Source organism: Zalophus californianus, chromosome 2 (genome assembly GCF_009762305.2).
Source record: "Zalophus californianus isolate mZalCal1 chromosome 2, mZalCal1.pri.v2, whole genome shotgun sequence".
NCBI classification, from domain to species: domain Eukaryota; kingdom Metazoa; phylum Chordata; class Mammalia; order Carnivora; family Otariidae; genus Zalophus; species Zalophus californianus.
The window spans coordinates 32,116,251-32,130,370 of NC_045596.1; the positions used below are offsets into that span (position 1 = coordinate 32,116,251).

Here is a 14,120-nt window from a genome sequence, read left to right on the forward strand (position 1 = left end):
CAAAGCAATGTTTGTTAAATATTGCGCCCGTCTTGCATTATTTCTTGGGGAAACTCCTTTCAAGTCAAATGGCTAGAATGAACTTGGAGTTTTGATATAAGTCTTAACAGATTTTATAGGATCTTTATTATGAGGCATCTAATAAAAAACATAATCAGGAAACCAAGAGACATCTGAGTTTGAATCCCAGCTCTATCCCAGCATGCCCTAAGCAAGTTATTTAACCTTCTTAGGGCACTGGCTGGCGACTGGATCTCGGGGTCATGAGTTCAAGCCCCATGTTGGGCATGGGGCCTACTTAAAAAACAAAAGTTGCTTAACCTTTTTAAGGTTAAAGATTGTGACCTTAAAACCTTTTTAAGTGCCAGTTTTATCATCTATAAAATGGGGATATTAACGTAATCCATAAGGTCACTCTGAGGATTAAATATGATTACTCATATAAAGGTACTTAACGGGGCACCTGGGTGGCTCAGTAGTTAAGCATCTGCCTTCGGCTCAGGTCATGATCCCGGGGTGCTGGGATGGAGCCCCATGTCCAGCTCCCTGCTCAGCGGGGAGCCTGCTTCTCCCTCTCCCTCTGCTACTTCCCCTGCTTGTACACTTTTTCTCTCTCTCTGTCAAATAAATAAATAAAATCTTTTAAAAAAAATAAAGTACTTAACATAGTACCTCAGTGAATGCTCATTATTATTTCAAAATGACCAGAAAGCTAGAGAAAAGCCACTTGGCAAGAGGCTTATACCTCTAAACATATGGAGCTCAAGCCTCAAATTTTCCTGCATATGCTTTTGATTCTAAAAAGAAGTAGGATGAATTAGGTGATTATTCATTAACTACGCCTGCAGAGAAAACCGGGATTCAATTCCACGGTGATTGTGAATCATGGAAGATTGTTGAGGAACCCATTTCTACAGAGCATCTTCAAACTTGTGTGTGTTCTTTTAAATGGAATACGGTATCAATACCAGTCATTGTCTTGATGGTTAAATTATTTTATCTGATGGAAAATCCCCAAACCACTTTTTTTTTCTTTCAGATTAACTACTGCGATGTGTAAAGAGGTGGCCTCCTTATCAAAGAAGTTTACGAATTCTTTAACCACTGTTGGGGTAAGTTTCTAATATCAATTCTTTTTTCCACCCTTTATGGAAGATGGGTCTGTGAGGAAGTGTGGGGAGAAATGCAGGTTGCAGTGCCTTCTCTGGTAGCTCCATAAACGGAAGCTGCGCCATGACGTCTGCTGAAACCAGACCAGGAGCACCTTGTCAGGGCAGGCAGCCTCAGGCTCTCACCCGACTGGGTTCTAGTCCCCTGACACTGCCATCTCCGACTTACAAGATATTAGGTGGGTTTTGAAACATCTCTGGGCCTCATTTTCTTTATTTGTTTAAAAAGAAGTCAAAGACACCTCAGTTGGTTGAGCATCTACCTTTGACTCAGGTCATGATCCCGGGGTCCTGGGATCGAGTCTCGAGTCAGGCTCCCTGCTCAGCAGAGAGTCTGCTTCTCGGTCTCCCTCTGCCCCTCCCCGCTGCCCAGCTCATGCTCTCTCTCTCTCTCTCTCTCAAATAAATAAATAGAAGTCAGATGGAAGTTCCTTTCATTAATTAATATCTGTGACCTATAATTCAAGAATCTCTATTAAAACAATTTTGAATACCCGCATTCACTGTTGCCCTCAGAACCTGTCGTATATACACCACCCAAGGTGAGAGGTTTCTTTACTTTATTATTACACTTCAACTGTAACCAAAAGAAAAAAAATCTTACCAATTCGCGTTAAGTGTTTCTGTTCTCAAGGGAACAACTTTGAAAGGTTCGGTGTTTGTTCGGAGGTGTGGCTTCTGGTTATTTTCTTCAGAGACCAGTCACATTATATAATCCCACCTTAGTGGCATCAGGAAGACAAGTGGAAACTATTCCTTTTTAACCTTTCTACTGTTTCTTTTAAGGCCCTGAACTCAAGGGCAGATCTTGCCATGAGGAAGAGCGCGTTCGATTTCCTGTGCTTGTCGGGGCCTGTTTTTCGGGTACCGCGAGCTATGTCACGTCCGGGTTCCGGAGGCGGGCAGGCTGAAGGCAGGGTGTCAGAGGCACACGCTCTCTCAAGGAGCCTCTGCCAACTGCCGTGGCTCCAGGCATTCTTTGGCTCAGGGCAGCCTAACTGCAAGCTCTTTCTCTGTCTTCACATCATCCTCCCTCTGTGCCTGTCTGTGTCCAGATTTCTCTCTTCTGATAAGGACACCATTTGTATGGGATTCCGGTATGACCGGTGTGACGTCATCTTGACTCAGGACATCTGCGATCACCCTGTCTCCCAGTAAGGGCACATTCCCATGCCCTGGAGGTTAGGACTGCACTATCTCTTTTCTGCGAGGACTCAATTCAGCCTTTAACAGGAAGGAACAGAAACAAGCTCTACATAATCGACCCGGAGAAGGGACTTTATTAAAGGAGGTGGAGCAATGTGAGCAGCTGTGGGGACCCAGCACCAGGATGCAGATACCCTCTCTCTCCAAAGTGTTGCCATTCATGTGACTGAGTTGTAGCCCTTCCCGACCCCGTGTCTTTCCATTCAGATTGGGGGTTCATGAGTGAGAAGGCTGCAGGGCTCATCAGTGCGGGTGACATGTCCACCTGGTATCACCTGTAGTGACCGGTGCAGGATCATATCATGCAGACCTACCTGGCTGTTGGGGTGCACTTTCCCCACCCCCCTCCCTGCCAAGGCCAAGGGCGGTTCTCAAAAGAAGTGGAAATGATTATAGACCAGTCAGCAGAGAAGTGACTTGACGAATTAGGGCTGAACTACCTACCACCTATTCATTCTGTTGTCAAGGAATCTGGTTTGCTTCTCCTATTTTGCAAAGCATGAGCTTTCACACTTGTATAATTTAGGGGCTTCCGCAGTAAGAGCTTCACTGTGTAGGAAGAGTGAAGGGGGAGAGAGAAGTTCATTGATACGATAGGTTTGATAAAACGCATATGTGTGCTCAGTGTTGTCTGAGTAACAGACACCCGTGGACTGTGGTGTAACTGCCAGGCTTACAGAGATGTGTGAGGTCTTAATCAGGATGAGATGGCCTCAGCCACCCAGCTCCCCAAGGCTCTCTGTACCTTCTTCTCACTCTGTCCCCAGTTCACTAGGTGGGTTTGAGGCCCGAAGGGGTGACCAATGCCCCCAGGCCTCTCGATTGATCTCTCACCTCCAGGTGGCTGCCCATCAGACAGATGGCCAACTGTTTGTTTCTCTGTGGCTATCTAGTGATGAGGGTGTATATGTCTTTAGGTGTGTGTGTTATATGTTATCTATGATTTATGTTGGACATCCATTTATTTACATTCGTGGGTAATATTCACGGTATTGCTTCCCATTTCTTTTGAACTATTGTCTTCCAGCACAGTACTTCTCACACCTGAAGGTGAAGGCACATCACCCGAAGAACTTGTTAAAATGCAGGTTCTGAGCCCGTAGGCCGGGAATGAGGACTGAGATTCTGCATATCTAATAAGTTCTCAGATAATAACAGTGTTGCTGATCCACAGTGTACATTCTGAGTAGCAAGACTTTAGCAACTGGATGTGCTTACACCTGTGTGCACACTTACGTATATCGTACATGCGTACCAATGTTTGTGTGCACAAAACCCAGAAGACACGGGTTACCACTTTGGAGAAAGAAAAAGCTAAAGCTAAACAGAGTTTACTGAAATGCCGTCCTGTCACAACAGTCCCCCTGATCTTGTGCTAGGATGAATCATTTACATCGAGTTTCTGTTCTCTGAAATAGCCATTATTCATAACTTGAAGTTAATGAGTGCATATCGCTCTCCAGACTCCATTTAGATTGCGTGCACATCTCATTGATTCTGAAACCAACGTCATTTTATTGCCCTCATTTTGATTATATTTTAGAGGTTTATTGATAATCAAATAAACATGAAAGCAAATGCCATAATGGATTTTCTGGTTAGTTACTAAAATGACTGGGTTTTTAAAGTTCAGAGTTTTTCCCCAAGACTCCATTGTGGTTTCCCCAGTAAGACATTACTTTGCCCTCGGTAGAGTAGTGTCAGTGAAAATGTGTTGCTCGGGAAAGATATATTTCATCTATATACTTTTGTTTACCATAAAGTCTTCTGGGTACAATAAGGAACACCAGCCTATTAAACTTGCCCTCTCTCTTTCCAGGCCCTTTAATTATTTATTGTCTAAGAGTAAAGTGAACACTTAGAGAAGACTGTTGATTGATAGACTTATAGTGGAAATAATAATAATGATACTAACACTAGCTCTCACTTTTTGAACACCTACTTAATTCAGGCTCTGTATTTCTGTGCTTTACATATATTCATGTTTTGCAAACTGGAATCTGCAGATCTGTCTGGAAGTGATATTAAATTTAATTTTGGGGTGCCTGGGTGGCTCATTCATTTAAGCGTCAGACTCTTGATTTCAGCTCAGGTCATGATCTCAGGGTCCTGGGATGGAGCCCCATGTTGGGCTCTGCACTCAGCGGGGAGTCAGCTTTCAGATTTTGTCTTCTCCCTCTGCCCCTCCCTGCTGCCAGCAGGAAAGAGAGAGTGTGCTCTCTCCCTTTCCCCCCTCTCTCTAAAATAAATAAATAAATAAATAAATATTTATATAAAAAAAAGAATTAAGAAAAAGATCTTTTTAAAAATGTGCTATTTTTGCTACTGATCTGGAAGACATACCCTAGAACCAAGTACCCATGTTTGCATTTAAAACAAGAAAGAAAATAAGGCTACTGACTGGGGCTGGGACTAGGGTGGGCCACTAAGGTACTTAACTCACCCGCAAAATTTAAGAGCTTACCCTGCCCCCAGCCCTGCCAAAAAACAAAGAAACAACATCAGTCATCTAGATAGATATTTTAATGTAAAATTTAAAAAATGAAAATGAATGCAAAAAGATCATGATAAACAAAATATCAACATTTTCAGTAGAGACAGGACCCAACCTTGTATTTGTATGACTCAGCCTCACTCACCCACCCTGTAATCCCAGACGTGCTACAAGCTTTCAATACTTAAAAACATGTGTTTAAATTTCTAGCTATGTGACCTTAAACGAGTTGCTCAACCTTCCTGATTCTAGTTTCTCATCTCTAAATTAAGGTTATCATGGTACCTCCCTACCTACTAGGATTTCTGTCAAAATTAAATGAGATTATAGAGAAGAAGCACCAAATGTGAAGCCTGGTCTATAATAAGCATTCCATTTCTCCTCTCCTTCCTCTTTAAGAGATCCCTCAACAAAGCCAGCATATGACATTTGATGTGGCAAGCCTTACAGTATGAGCACCTAATCTGTCAATTTCATCCTTTTGATTCCACAGAGCGACAAGAAGGCTGAGGTCCTTAACCCCATGATCAATAGTGTCTTGTTAGAGGTAAGTGGCCCCCAGAGAGAAAGTGCTTCTGAATCAAAGCAAATGTTAGAGCTACTTTTTTTTTTTCTTTTTCCCAGGCAGCGAGTGTTATAGCAATTCTAAATCTTACCGTCAACAGTCTTTTTTGAGTACTTGTGTATAGCCCAACCAGCTGTTAAACCCTTGGGTGAAACAACAATCCCTAATTTTCAAGAATTCCTGATTATAAAGAGAAACGCTAAGCTTGCATGTTATTTCTGTTGCTGTTTCCTCCGGCAGAAGCACATTTCTGCTGCCAAGTTTGACACCAGATTTAACACTGATTAGCGGCTGCAACGAGGGCTTCTTGCTCCGTGGTGATTTTTGTAAAAATGGGCACTTCTCTCCATTCAAGAGAACCTTTGGTCTAGCTGGGTCTAAGCTTCAGACTAGCAGGGTCCATCCGCTGACTGTTTAGCCTCTGCCTGTTCAGCGACCGGAGGCTCTGTCCTCAGAGACCACTCAGTCCATGGCTTGCCGGCTCTCAGGGACTCGGTAACACTGCTACAAAGCTGTCCCCAGACTGCTGTGGTCTTGCCAGAGGTAGTGACCTACGAGAGAAGAAAATAGGCCTGGGAGGCCTCATTCTTACTGTGTTCCACCTGTGACTAGTGGGGGAAGACCGTCCGTGAGGGGCCTCACCGGAAGGAATTGGCACATCTCTAGCCCCAGGGTGCCCAGCTGCAACCACAGGTGTTCACAGGTTAAGTTTGAACACAGGCAGTGCATATCCAGCCGTTTTTGACATACACTGAAGTAGCTGTCAATTGCAGAGTCTGGAAATTACCAAATGCAAGTCAGGGAAGGCTACTTGCATACTTACAGTGATGTCTGTGGGAATTGTGCCTTACTGTTAAGGAAAACGACCAAGGTACAAAAGTAACAAAGCGGTGGCATCAGGTGTCACCATTTAGGACGCCGCCACACAGGGGGGTGAGGTCAACCATCAGGGACAAGGAGGCAAGCTCAGGAGGACCCAGCTAAGAGGAAAGCCAGGCAGTCAGAGGCAGACTGTGGGACAAGAAAATGTCTCTCCCGGCCACCCAGAAGGCATCCACAGATTCACTTCCTATGTCGATCATGAAGAATATGTGGTCAAATGTTGATTCATTTCCCCAGTGGGAGTTTTCTTATGACTTGGTGACCTGAAACATTAAATGGCCCCTTTGTCCACTGCTGTATGTTAGAGTACCACAGAACACGAATGGCAACAACGAATACCCAAACCAAGTAGAAGGTACCAACGTGCACAGGAGGAAGGCAGCCCTCAAGGACTGGCTGTGAATAATTGCACAATAATATCTCCAGTTCCCTTTATGGAGCCCATGCTTGTTTATTCACCTCTAGGCTAAGACACACTAGAGCTCCCTGCACATTGTGCTTTTGTGTTAGTTCGGGACAGTGGGGTTGGTCTGGGAGATGGATGGGTACGACCAGACGTGTTGGGTCATGAAGGCACACATATCAATGCACCCTCCAAGTCTATGGACATGACTTGCCTCATGGGGAGAGAATTCTTCTCTCCGTTGAAAAGCTGAATGCATTCCATCCAAAGAAATGTGCTTTACATTTGCTTTAAGCACCAGCATTAAAGGGAACGTATTATAAAATACTGCGAGGTTTGGAGAGAGGGACCGTTATCGGATGGGAAGGATTGTCAGGCCTGAACCCTGAAGGCAGCCCTTCAGCCTGTGTCTCCCTCCTCCCAGGGCTGCAACAGCACCACGTACATCCAGGATGCCCTCCAGCTGCTGCTGCCTGTGCTGCAGGTTTCACGTATCCAGACGGGCTGTTCAGAAGCTCGGCCGGAACCTGGCCAAACTCCATCTGGTTAAAGAGGAGAGCAGGCCACATTGCTTTGGTAATACCATTTCCGGGGATGTTTTCTACAAATCTGGCCCCAGACACCCCTTGGAGGACTCTACAGGCAATTTTGCCCGGACAGTCTGGAGAATGCAAGTTGAGAGAGAGTATCCTGTCTCTTAATGTACATGGTGGTTTTACAAATAGTTGTGTTTTCTTTATGTTAATTTAAATTGACATGGCTTTATACTGATAATTGCCTTTCATTTGAAGTTCATTCACCAATATTCATTTCCATTTTCCTGGCCAAGCACACTATATTTAGAAATTCATGGGCAGATCCGAGACTTTTTTTTTAATCCTTTAATTTCCCACCTTTAAGATCCCATTCTTTATAGTATTACTTTAAGTCAATTCTTATACTGAACTTGGTTTTGTTATATAAATATCATAGGCAAAGAAAATACTACTTATAGGTAGTACCTATTATGGTAAAAGAGAAACATAAGTGTTTCTTTATAGTAACTCATTCTGAAAAGAAGCTTTCATTGAGCTTCTACTGTGTGCTCACAATAAAGGAACATGATCTCAACCCAGTAAAGACAGTCACTCTAGGTAATCTCTACACCCAACGTGGGGCTCAAACTCACAACCCTGAGATCAAGAGTTGCACGCTCTACCAACTGAGCCAGCCGGGTGCCCCTAGACAAATACCCAGAAGATGGTTTAGAATAATTCTTAAAATGCTTAAAAATACGAATAAATTTTCTAAACCTTAAAAAATTTGAAGAGCAAGGTAAACTAGTGGTTTGTTTTTTTTTTAATGTTCTGCCCTTCAATGTATTATTGTATTTTTCAACATTCCCTGGACTTTTTGACCCCAAACTTTATATATGGGGTGAAAATATATATGAAAAAGGGGTACTAAAGAGAATCCAGTTTAAACTTGACTCGTTATGACCATAAGTACATGATCGCATAATTACAAACCTTGGAGACATTCAAATAAAAAATTAAAGGGACTTTAACACAGCAGACCCCCAGACTACGTCTTTCAATCTGAGGCAAGATATTCTATAAATACACAGATCACACTCACCAATGGTAAATACCATCATTGTTTCTAAAGGGCAGAAAATACTGATGTGTGGGTTGACTGACTGGTATATTGATCCATGAGAGGCTGTCGAGGAGCCTCGGAAACCAAGAGAGGCACTGTCAGTGGGTGCTTCTCCTGAGCTCACTAAGTTCATTCGTTCATTCCGGGTGGGGGTTCATATCCAGCTCCTATTTCAGAGCCCCTTCTGCATCCCTACAAGCCTCATCACAAGATGTCTTGCCCCATGGCTCTCTCCAAGGCAAATGAGGCTTGTACTTTTGTAAGGGTAAAAATCCTTCCTTGACATTTGCTTTTATTCCCTCTGATGGAGTAGACTGTCTTTATCCCATCCAGGTAAAGTGGGACCATTTTAATATTGCCCTGTGTCTTGTTAGCATTTTATTCATCTGTGTCCTATATTTCATTTGTGTAGCTCCTGAAACAACCAAATAGAAAACATAAGAACAATGATATACAATCTGGAAAAGAACTCTCTGAGGAATCAATTAAAGATGCTCTTTTTTTCCTCTTCTTGATTGCCTGAAATGTTCCTGATATTAAGTCTAGAGAACAATTAACTGATGAAAATGTTGCATTTACCTCTTCGTAAATTTTGGACGTATTATGTCTAGAGCAGAGGAAAGGACTTAGATTTACAATTTCTTCACATCAGATTTTTTAGCGTCGGATGGATTTACAGATATTAACTGGAAATGTAACAGGAACGAGTAGTTTCAAGAGCTGGATTCCCAGAAATAGACTTTAAGCCCAACTGCACCCATTTAGTTTATAGCAACATTTTTAATCATAAAATGAAATAGGAATCTGTAGAAGAATAAGAGATAATTATCCTTTAAAAATGTAGTTGACATGGGGCGCCTGAGTGGCTCAGTTGGTTAAGCGACTGCCTTCAGCTCAAGTCATGATCCTGGAGTCCGGGGATCGAGTCCCGCATCGGGCTCTCTGCTCAGCGGGGAGTCTGCTTCTCCCTCTGACCCTCTTCCCGCTCGTGCTCTCTATCTCTCATTCTCTCCCTCTCAAATACATAAATTTAAAAAAATCTTTAAAAAATAAAAATAAATAAAAATAAAAATGTAGTTGACATTATTTACGTTGCATTTACATATGTTTTAATGATAGAATATCAAAGGTTGCCAAGTAGAAACAGGCTGAGAGATGATTACTGGGGCTGAGCCCAGTGGTCTGTTAATTAAATTATTTAAGAGAGAATAATCACTTAAAATATATCCACCCTCCAGGATTGCTCTCTTTCAATGCTGGTTTTCATGTTCACTTTTAAATAATTGCTTCTTCGCTTTCCTTTAAAACCTAGCAAAGCCCACGATCCCAATCTGGGCAAATGTCAATCACTTACTGAATGAATGATTTAGCAGGCTTACTTTGGAAGTTTTGTATTCCTTCAATAATCCTTTACATAAATTGGTTTCATTTCACTCTATGCAATTACCCTGAACAAGTGTACCAGCTTTTTTTCTTACATCAAGTGCAAAATAAGTTCTAGTCTAAATAATGAATGTAGTCCTGTGCCTGTGCCTTATTAAATAAAAAAACATCAAAAGCACATTTCCAATTCAAAGCAAAATGCGTCCCAGAAAAAATTGCCTTGGGGTATTGACACATACAGCTCTAAAGGGTAAAATTGAGTCCCAAATCTTAAAGCAGAGGCCTAAGCTTAAATATTCTATCCCACTGAGAACAGAATCCTGTCTTCTCTCCGGGTCTCACACTGGGCTGCACTGCAAGCTCATGATTAAATGAGTAGTGTGACCAGCTGAGCTGAGGCAGTGGCAGGAGCCTCAGCAACACCAGCTAAGGAACCATGGACCTTAGCAGCAGAGCTCTGAGGGGATGGAGAAGCATCGGCTTTGGGTGGGCTAGAGGAAAGTGCTAAATAGAGGGTAGAAGTCTGAACCCAGAAAGGAGAGCGTTTCTGTGCTTTGTAGGCGGTCAGCTGACCCAGGAGCTCACCTATCGGGGAAAGTCACCTTCTACCCAGGCTGGCCACGCTGCACTTAAGTTACAAACAAAAACAGGTGGACTTCAATCAAAGCCATCCCAGAGGTCTTGGAATTACGTCTTAAGAAAGAAAGTAATTTAGCAAAAATGTAAAATAAACATATTTCTCTTCTTTCCTAAAAAATATATAATATATGTAATATATTTATAGAGAGAGAGAGAGATGATAGATGATCGATAGATAGATAAAGTGTATGCTAAACAGATGGGGTGGATCATAATACATGATTTCAATCCATGTTTAATTTTATAAGAGCAATTATTCTTCAGCATTAAGCTAATTTTTGTAATGTGAAAATTGCCCTTTGATCTTCCTCTTAAGCATGGCCTACATTCTGATAACTCAGATCCAGACTTCAACTTGGTTTCTTAAATGAGTGTGTTTGTGAAGGCACATCAGAAGAGGACTTATTGACAATCTGTTGTAGAACTGCAATTTTGCCTTGTTTTTATAATTGATTAGAATTCAAAAAGCCATAGGAGTGGATCCAGACCAGCCACCCTTCATTCACATAAAAGAAAAAAAAACCATGTGGTTCACCATGTGTTTTGTTCTTCTAGATATCTCATAACTTATTCAGGTTTGTGCTCATTTTCTGTATGTTCACCCTTAATAGAGACTGCGCTACAATATCTGCTATTAAACAAATCTGAGGAAAGACATCACTCTGTTCGGTTTTTTTGTTTTTGTTTTTGTTTTTTTTGCTTAGATCTGAAAATAATGAGTTATCCTACCCTTTGAGCATCTTACCTTTAGCAATGACTCAATTATTACAACCCACAGCAAGAAATGCAGAGATGGTGTTTCTGATATTTCTGGCATCTGGGGTCATCATCGACTGGGGCTAGAAGAGAATTACGGTTAGAACTTTGTGTGGGGATTTAAGCCACATTTACCTTTGTCTGGATCAGAGACTATTTCCCTCTGCATGAGTTGTCAGCCAAAAAGCAATGGGATTATGTCTGCCTGTGGTCACTGCTGACTCACTTGACAGGCCTGTCTCTTCTATTAGTCTCAGGGGAATTCGATACTGCAAAAGAATAATATGTACATTTTTTATATGCCTCCCCTGAGTGCAGAATTTGGGGTGATTCAGAGATGATCTATCTCCCTGCCCTGGGTTTCACCGCTGGGCTTCTGGAGCTATCCTTTGGAGGAAAAACCCAGCGGAGAAGCCAAGACCAGATGGATGGAACCTTGGCAAAAAGCAAAGCTAAGCCTCTCTCTGCCTTTGAGCCCCTGCCGTGTTATCCTCTTTCCCTCTCAGGATATTTTTTTTTTTTTTTTTTTGACAGCTCGTAAGTGCCTCTCTTCCTGGATCAGCCTCTACATTCCTGCTTCTCTTTTCCATAGCTTTTCTTCCCTTCCCCTTTCTTTCCGATGATACTACCCTTTCCCCGTTGATCTCAGAAAACAATCCATCCAAAAGATTTCGATAATAATAATTAATATGTATTTACTATGTGCCGGACACTGTGCTGAGTATTTTATGAGCGTTGTCCCATTTCATCTCCATAATTACACTGCTGGGTAGATAGTATTACAATCTCCACGGCCCGAATGAGAACGCTGGGACCCAGAGAAATTCTAGAATTCATCCAACGTTACGCAACTAGTGAAACAGAGCCAGGATTCAAACCCAGGGCAGTTGGACCTGACTAGCCAGCGTATTTTAAAGTACTACACACAGCCTCCAAACAAAAAGGAAACGTCATGTGTTATTTTTAGAGACATCCGAACACTTACATGCTTAGCTCTCTTTACGCGGTGAGGTGGATTTGTAGCTGAAAGAAAGATTTGGTTGTCAGCTTTGGTTGTTTCCATGCAACTGAGAACAAAGTGGGACTAAAAAGACACAGAATGAAACCATGCAAGGTCACCCCCGGATGATTCTCACCCTAGGCTGGCCACATTACCTCTTCACAGACATTTACAGCAAGCAGCTTCCTGGCCATCAACCCAGCCTCCTGTCTCACAGGTGCCTTTGATATGCCTAAAATGGCTCCATTTCCTCCTCCTCCCCTGCCCCCTTCCCTGGTGCCAGGGAAACCCATTTGTAAATCACCACCCTTCCTGAAAATCCTTAACCCTCTACTACCTGCCTGGAGCATAGGGATTTTTTTTTTTTTTTTTTTTTTTTATGTTCTCCCTGTCTTGAAGATTACCGACTTATCTAGGCAGCCATTTAGCTGAATCTTCATCAGTACCAGGTGTTGCGAGATACTAATAAAAATCTTAAAGATGTACTAAATAATGCCTTCTTGCCTCTGACCTTGATGCTGTTCCCTATGAAACCCAAATAATGATGACGGTGATGGTGGTGGCATTCTTATTTACTGAGTACTTGCTTTGTTCCGGGCACTCTACCTCTGTGATCTCATTTAATCCCCAGTGTCAATCTTATGAGATAGCTACTATCATTATACCCATTTTACAGGTGAAAAAATGAAGCTCAGAGAGATTCAATAATCTCTATGCTTATCCACTGAATAATTGGAAGAGCTAGGATTTATGTCCAGGCAGTATATAAAATACTGGACAGAGCCCACGGACAAGCGGATACCCGATCATAAAAAGGACATTTTCCCAGGCGCCTGGGTGGCTCAGTTGGTTAAGCGACTGCCTTCGGCTCGGGTCATGATCTTGGAGTCCCGGGATCGAGTCCCACGTCGGGCTCCCTGCTCAGCAGGGAGTCTGCTTCTCCCTCTGACCCTCTTCCCTCTCGTGCTCTCTATCTCTCCCTCTTCCCTCTCGTGCTCTCTATCTCTCATTCTCTCTCTCGCTCTCAAATAAATAAATAAAATCTTTAAAAAAAAAAAAAGGACATTTTCCCTTGGGTTGAGTCCTCCTCCAGTTAATACCTGGGCTCTCCTCTTCCTATCCTGTGGCTTCAGGCAGAGATAAATTGTTCCACAAATCTCCCCGTCAGAAGCCTAACCACATTTTTCCTGCTGATGCCTCTGATCCCAAGAGAAGGTGGGCAACCTATACATCCCATTCTCCCTCATGTTATAAACCTCATGTTGAATGATCTGTTTCTCATTGAAAACGATGATTGCCTTTTTTGACACTTCTGCAGGAAAGCTCTAGCCTGCTATCTTTGAAAAAAACAAAAACAAAAACAAAAGTCCCACAGCTAGGAAATGTGATAAAGGACAAGAAACCAAATGATGGACTGCCGGGCAGAAAGACTGGCCATTTCTGTCAGAAAGAATTATTTGGTCCTGGAGGGCATCTCCGTCACAGAGTGTGCGATACTTTTGTTTCCGGCAGACTCAGCTCCCTCCCTCACTTCTTCCTGGTCTTTATTCAAAAGCCACCTTCTCCGTGAGGTCTCTCCAGGTCAAATTGCAACCTTCCCAATATTTCATATTCCCTTTCCCTGCAGTTTTTTTTCTCCTTAGAATGTATCATAGCTAACATCCTTTGTATCTTACTTGTCTATTATCTATCTCTTGCACTAGAATGTAAATTCCACAAGACAGATTTTTTTTTTGTCTGTTACCATATTCCCAGGACCCAATGATGTTGCTTGGCACCTACTAGGTGCTCAGTAATTATTTGTTGAATGAACAAATACATCAAAGTCTTAAGTGTATAATCTGTGGATACTGAATGAGAGGATGGAAACAGCCATATTTTAGGGCAGTTAATGAGAAAATGTCTGGTTGAGTTATGTTATGAAATGTTAACTATAAAAGTAATTGTGTCCATTTTAATGGTATTTGATGTTGTAGGACAAATGG

The 14,120-nt window shown here is 42.4% G+C and overlaps 1 protein-coding gene across 5 annotated transcripts in view; it reads left to right on the forward strand.

The window, feature by feature from the left end:
* FAM114A1 (family with sequence similarity 114 member A1) overlaps positions 1–9,305 on the forward strand; it is a 66,991-nt gene extending 57,686 nt beyond the window's left edge. For all 5 annotated transcript variants that reach the window (XM_027598862.2, XM_027598865.2, XM_027598864.2 and 2 more), the window contains 3 exons: positions 1,040–1,112; positions 5,363–5,416; positions 7,144–9,305. In XM_027598862.2, coding sequence (XP_027454663.2) covers positions 1,040–1,112; positions 5,363–5,416; positions 7,144–7,269 — 253 coding nt within the window. In that variant the 3' untranslated portion in view covers positions 7,270–9,305. The remainder of the gene's footprint in view (positions 1–1,039; positions 1,113–5,362; positions 5,417–7,143) is intronic.
* The last annotated feature ends 4,815 nt before the right edge of the window (positions 9,306–14,120 follow it).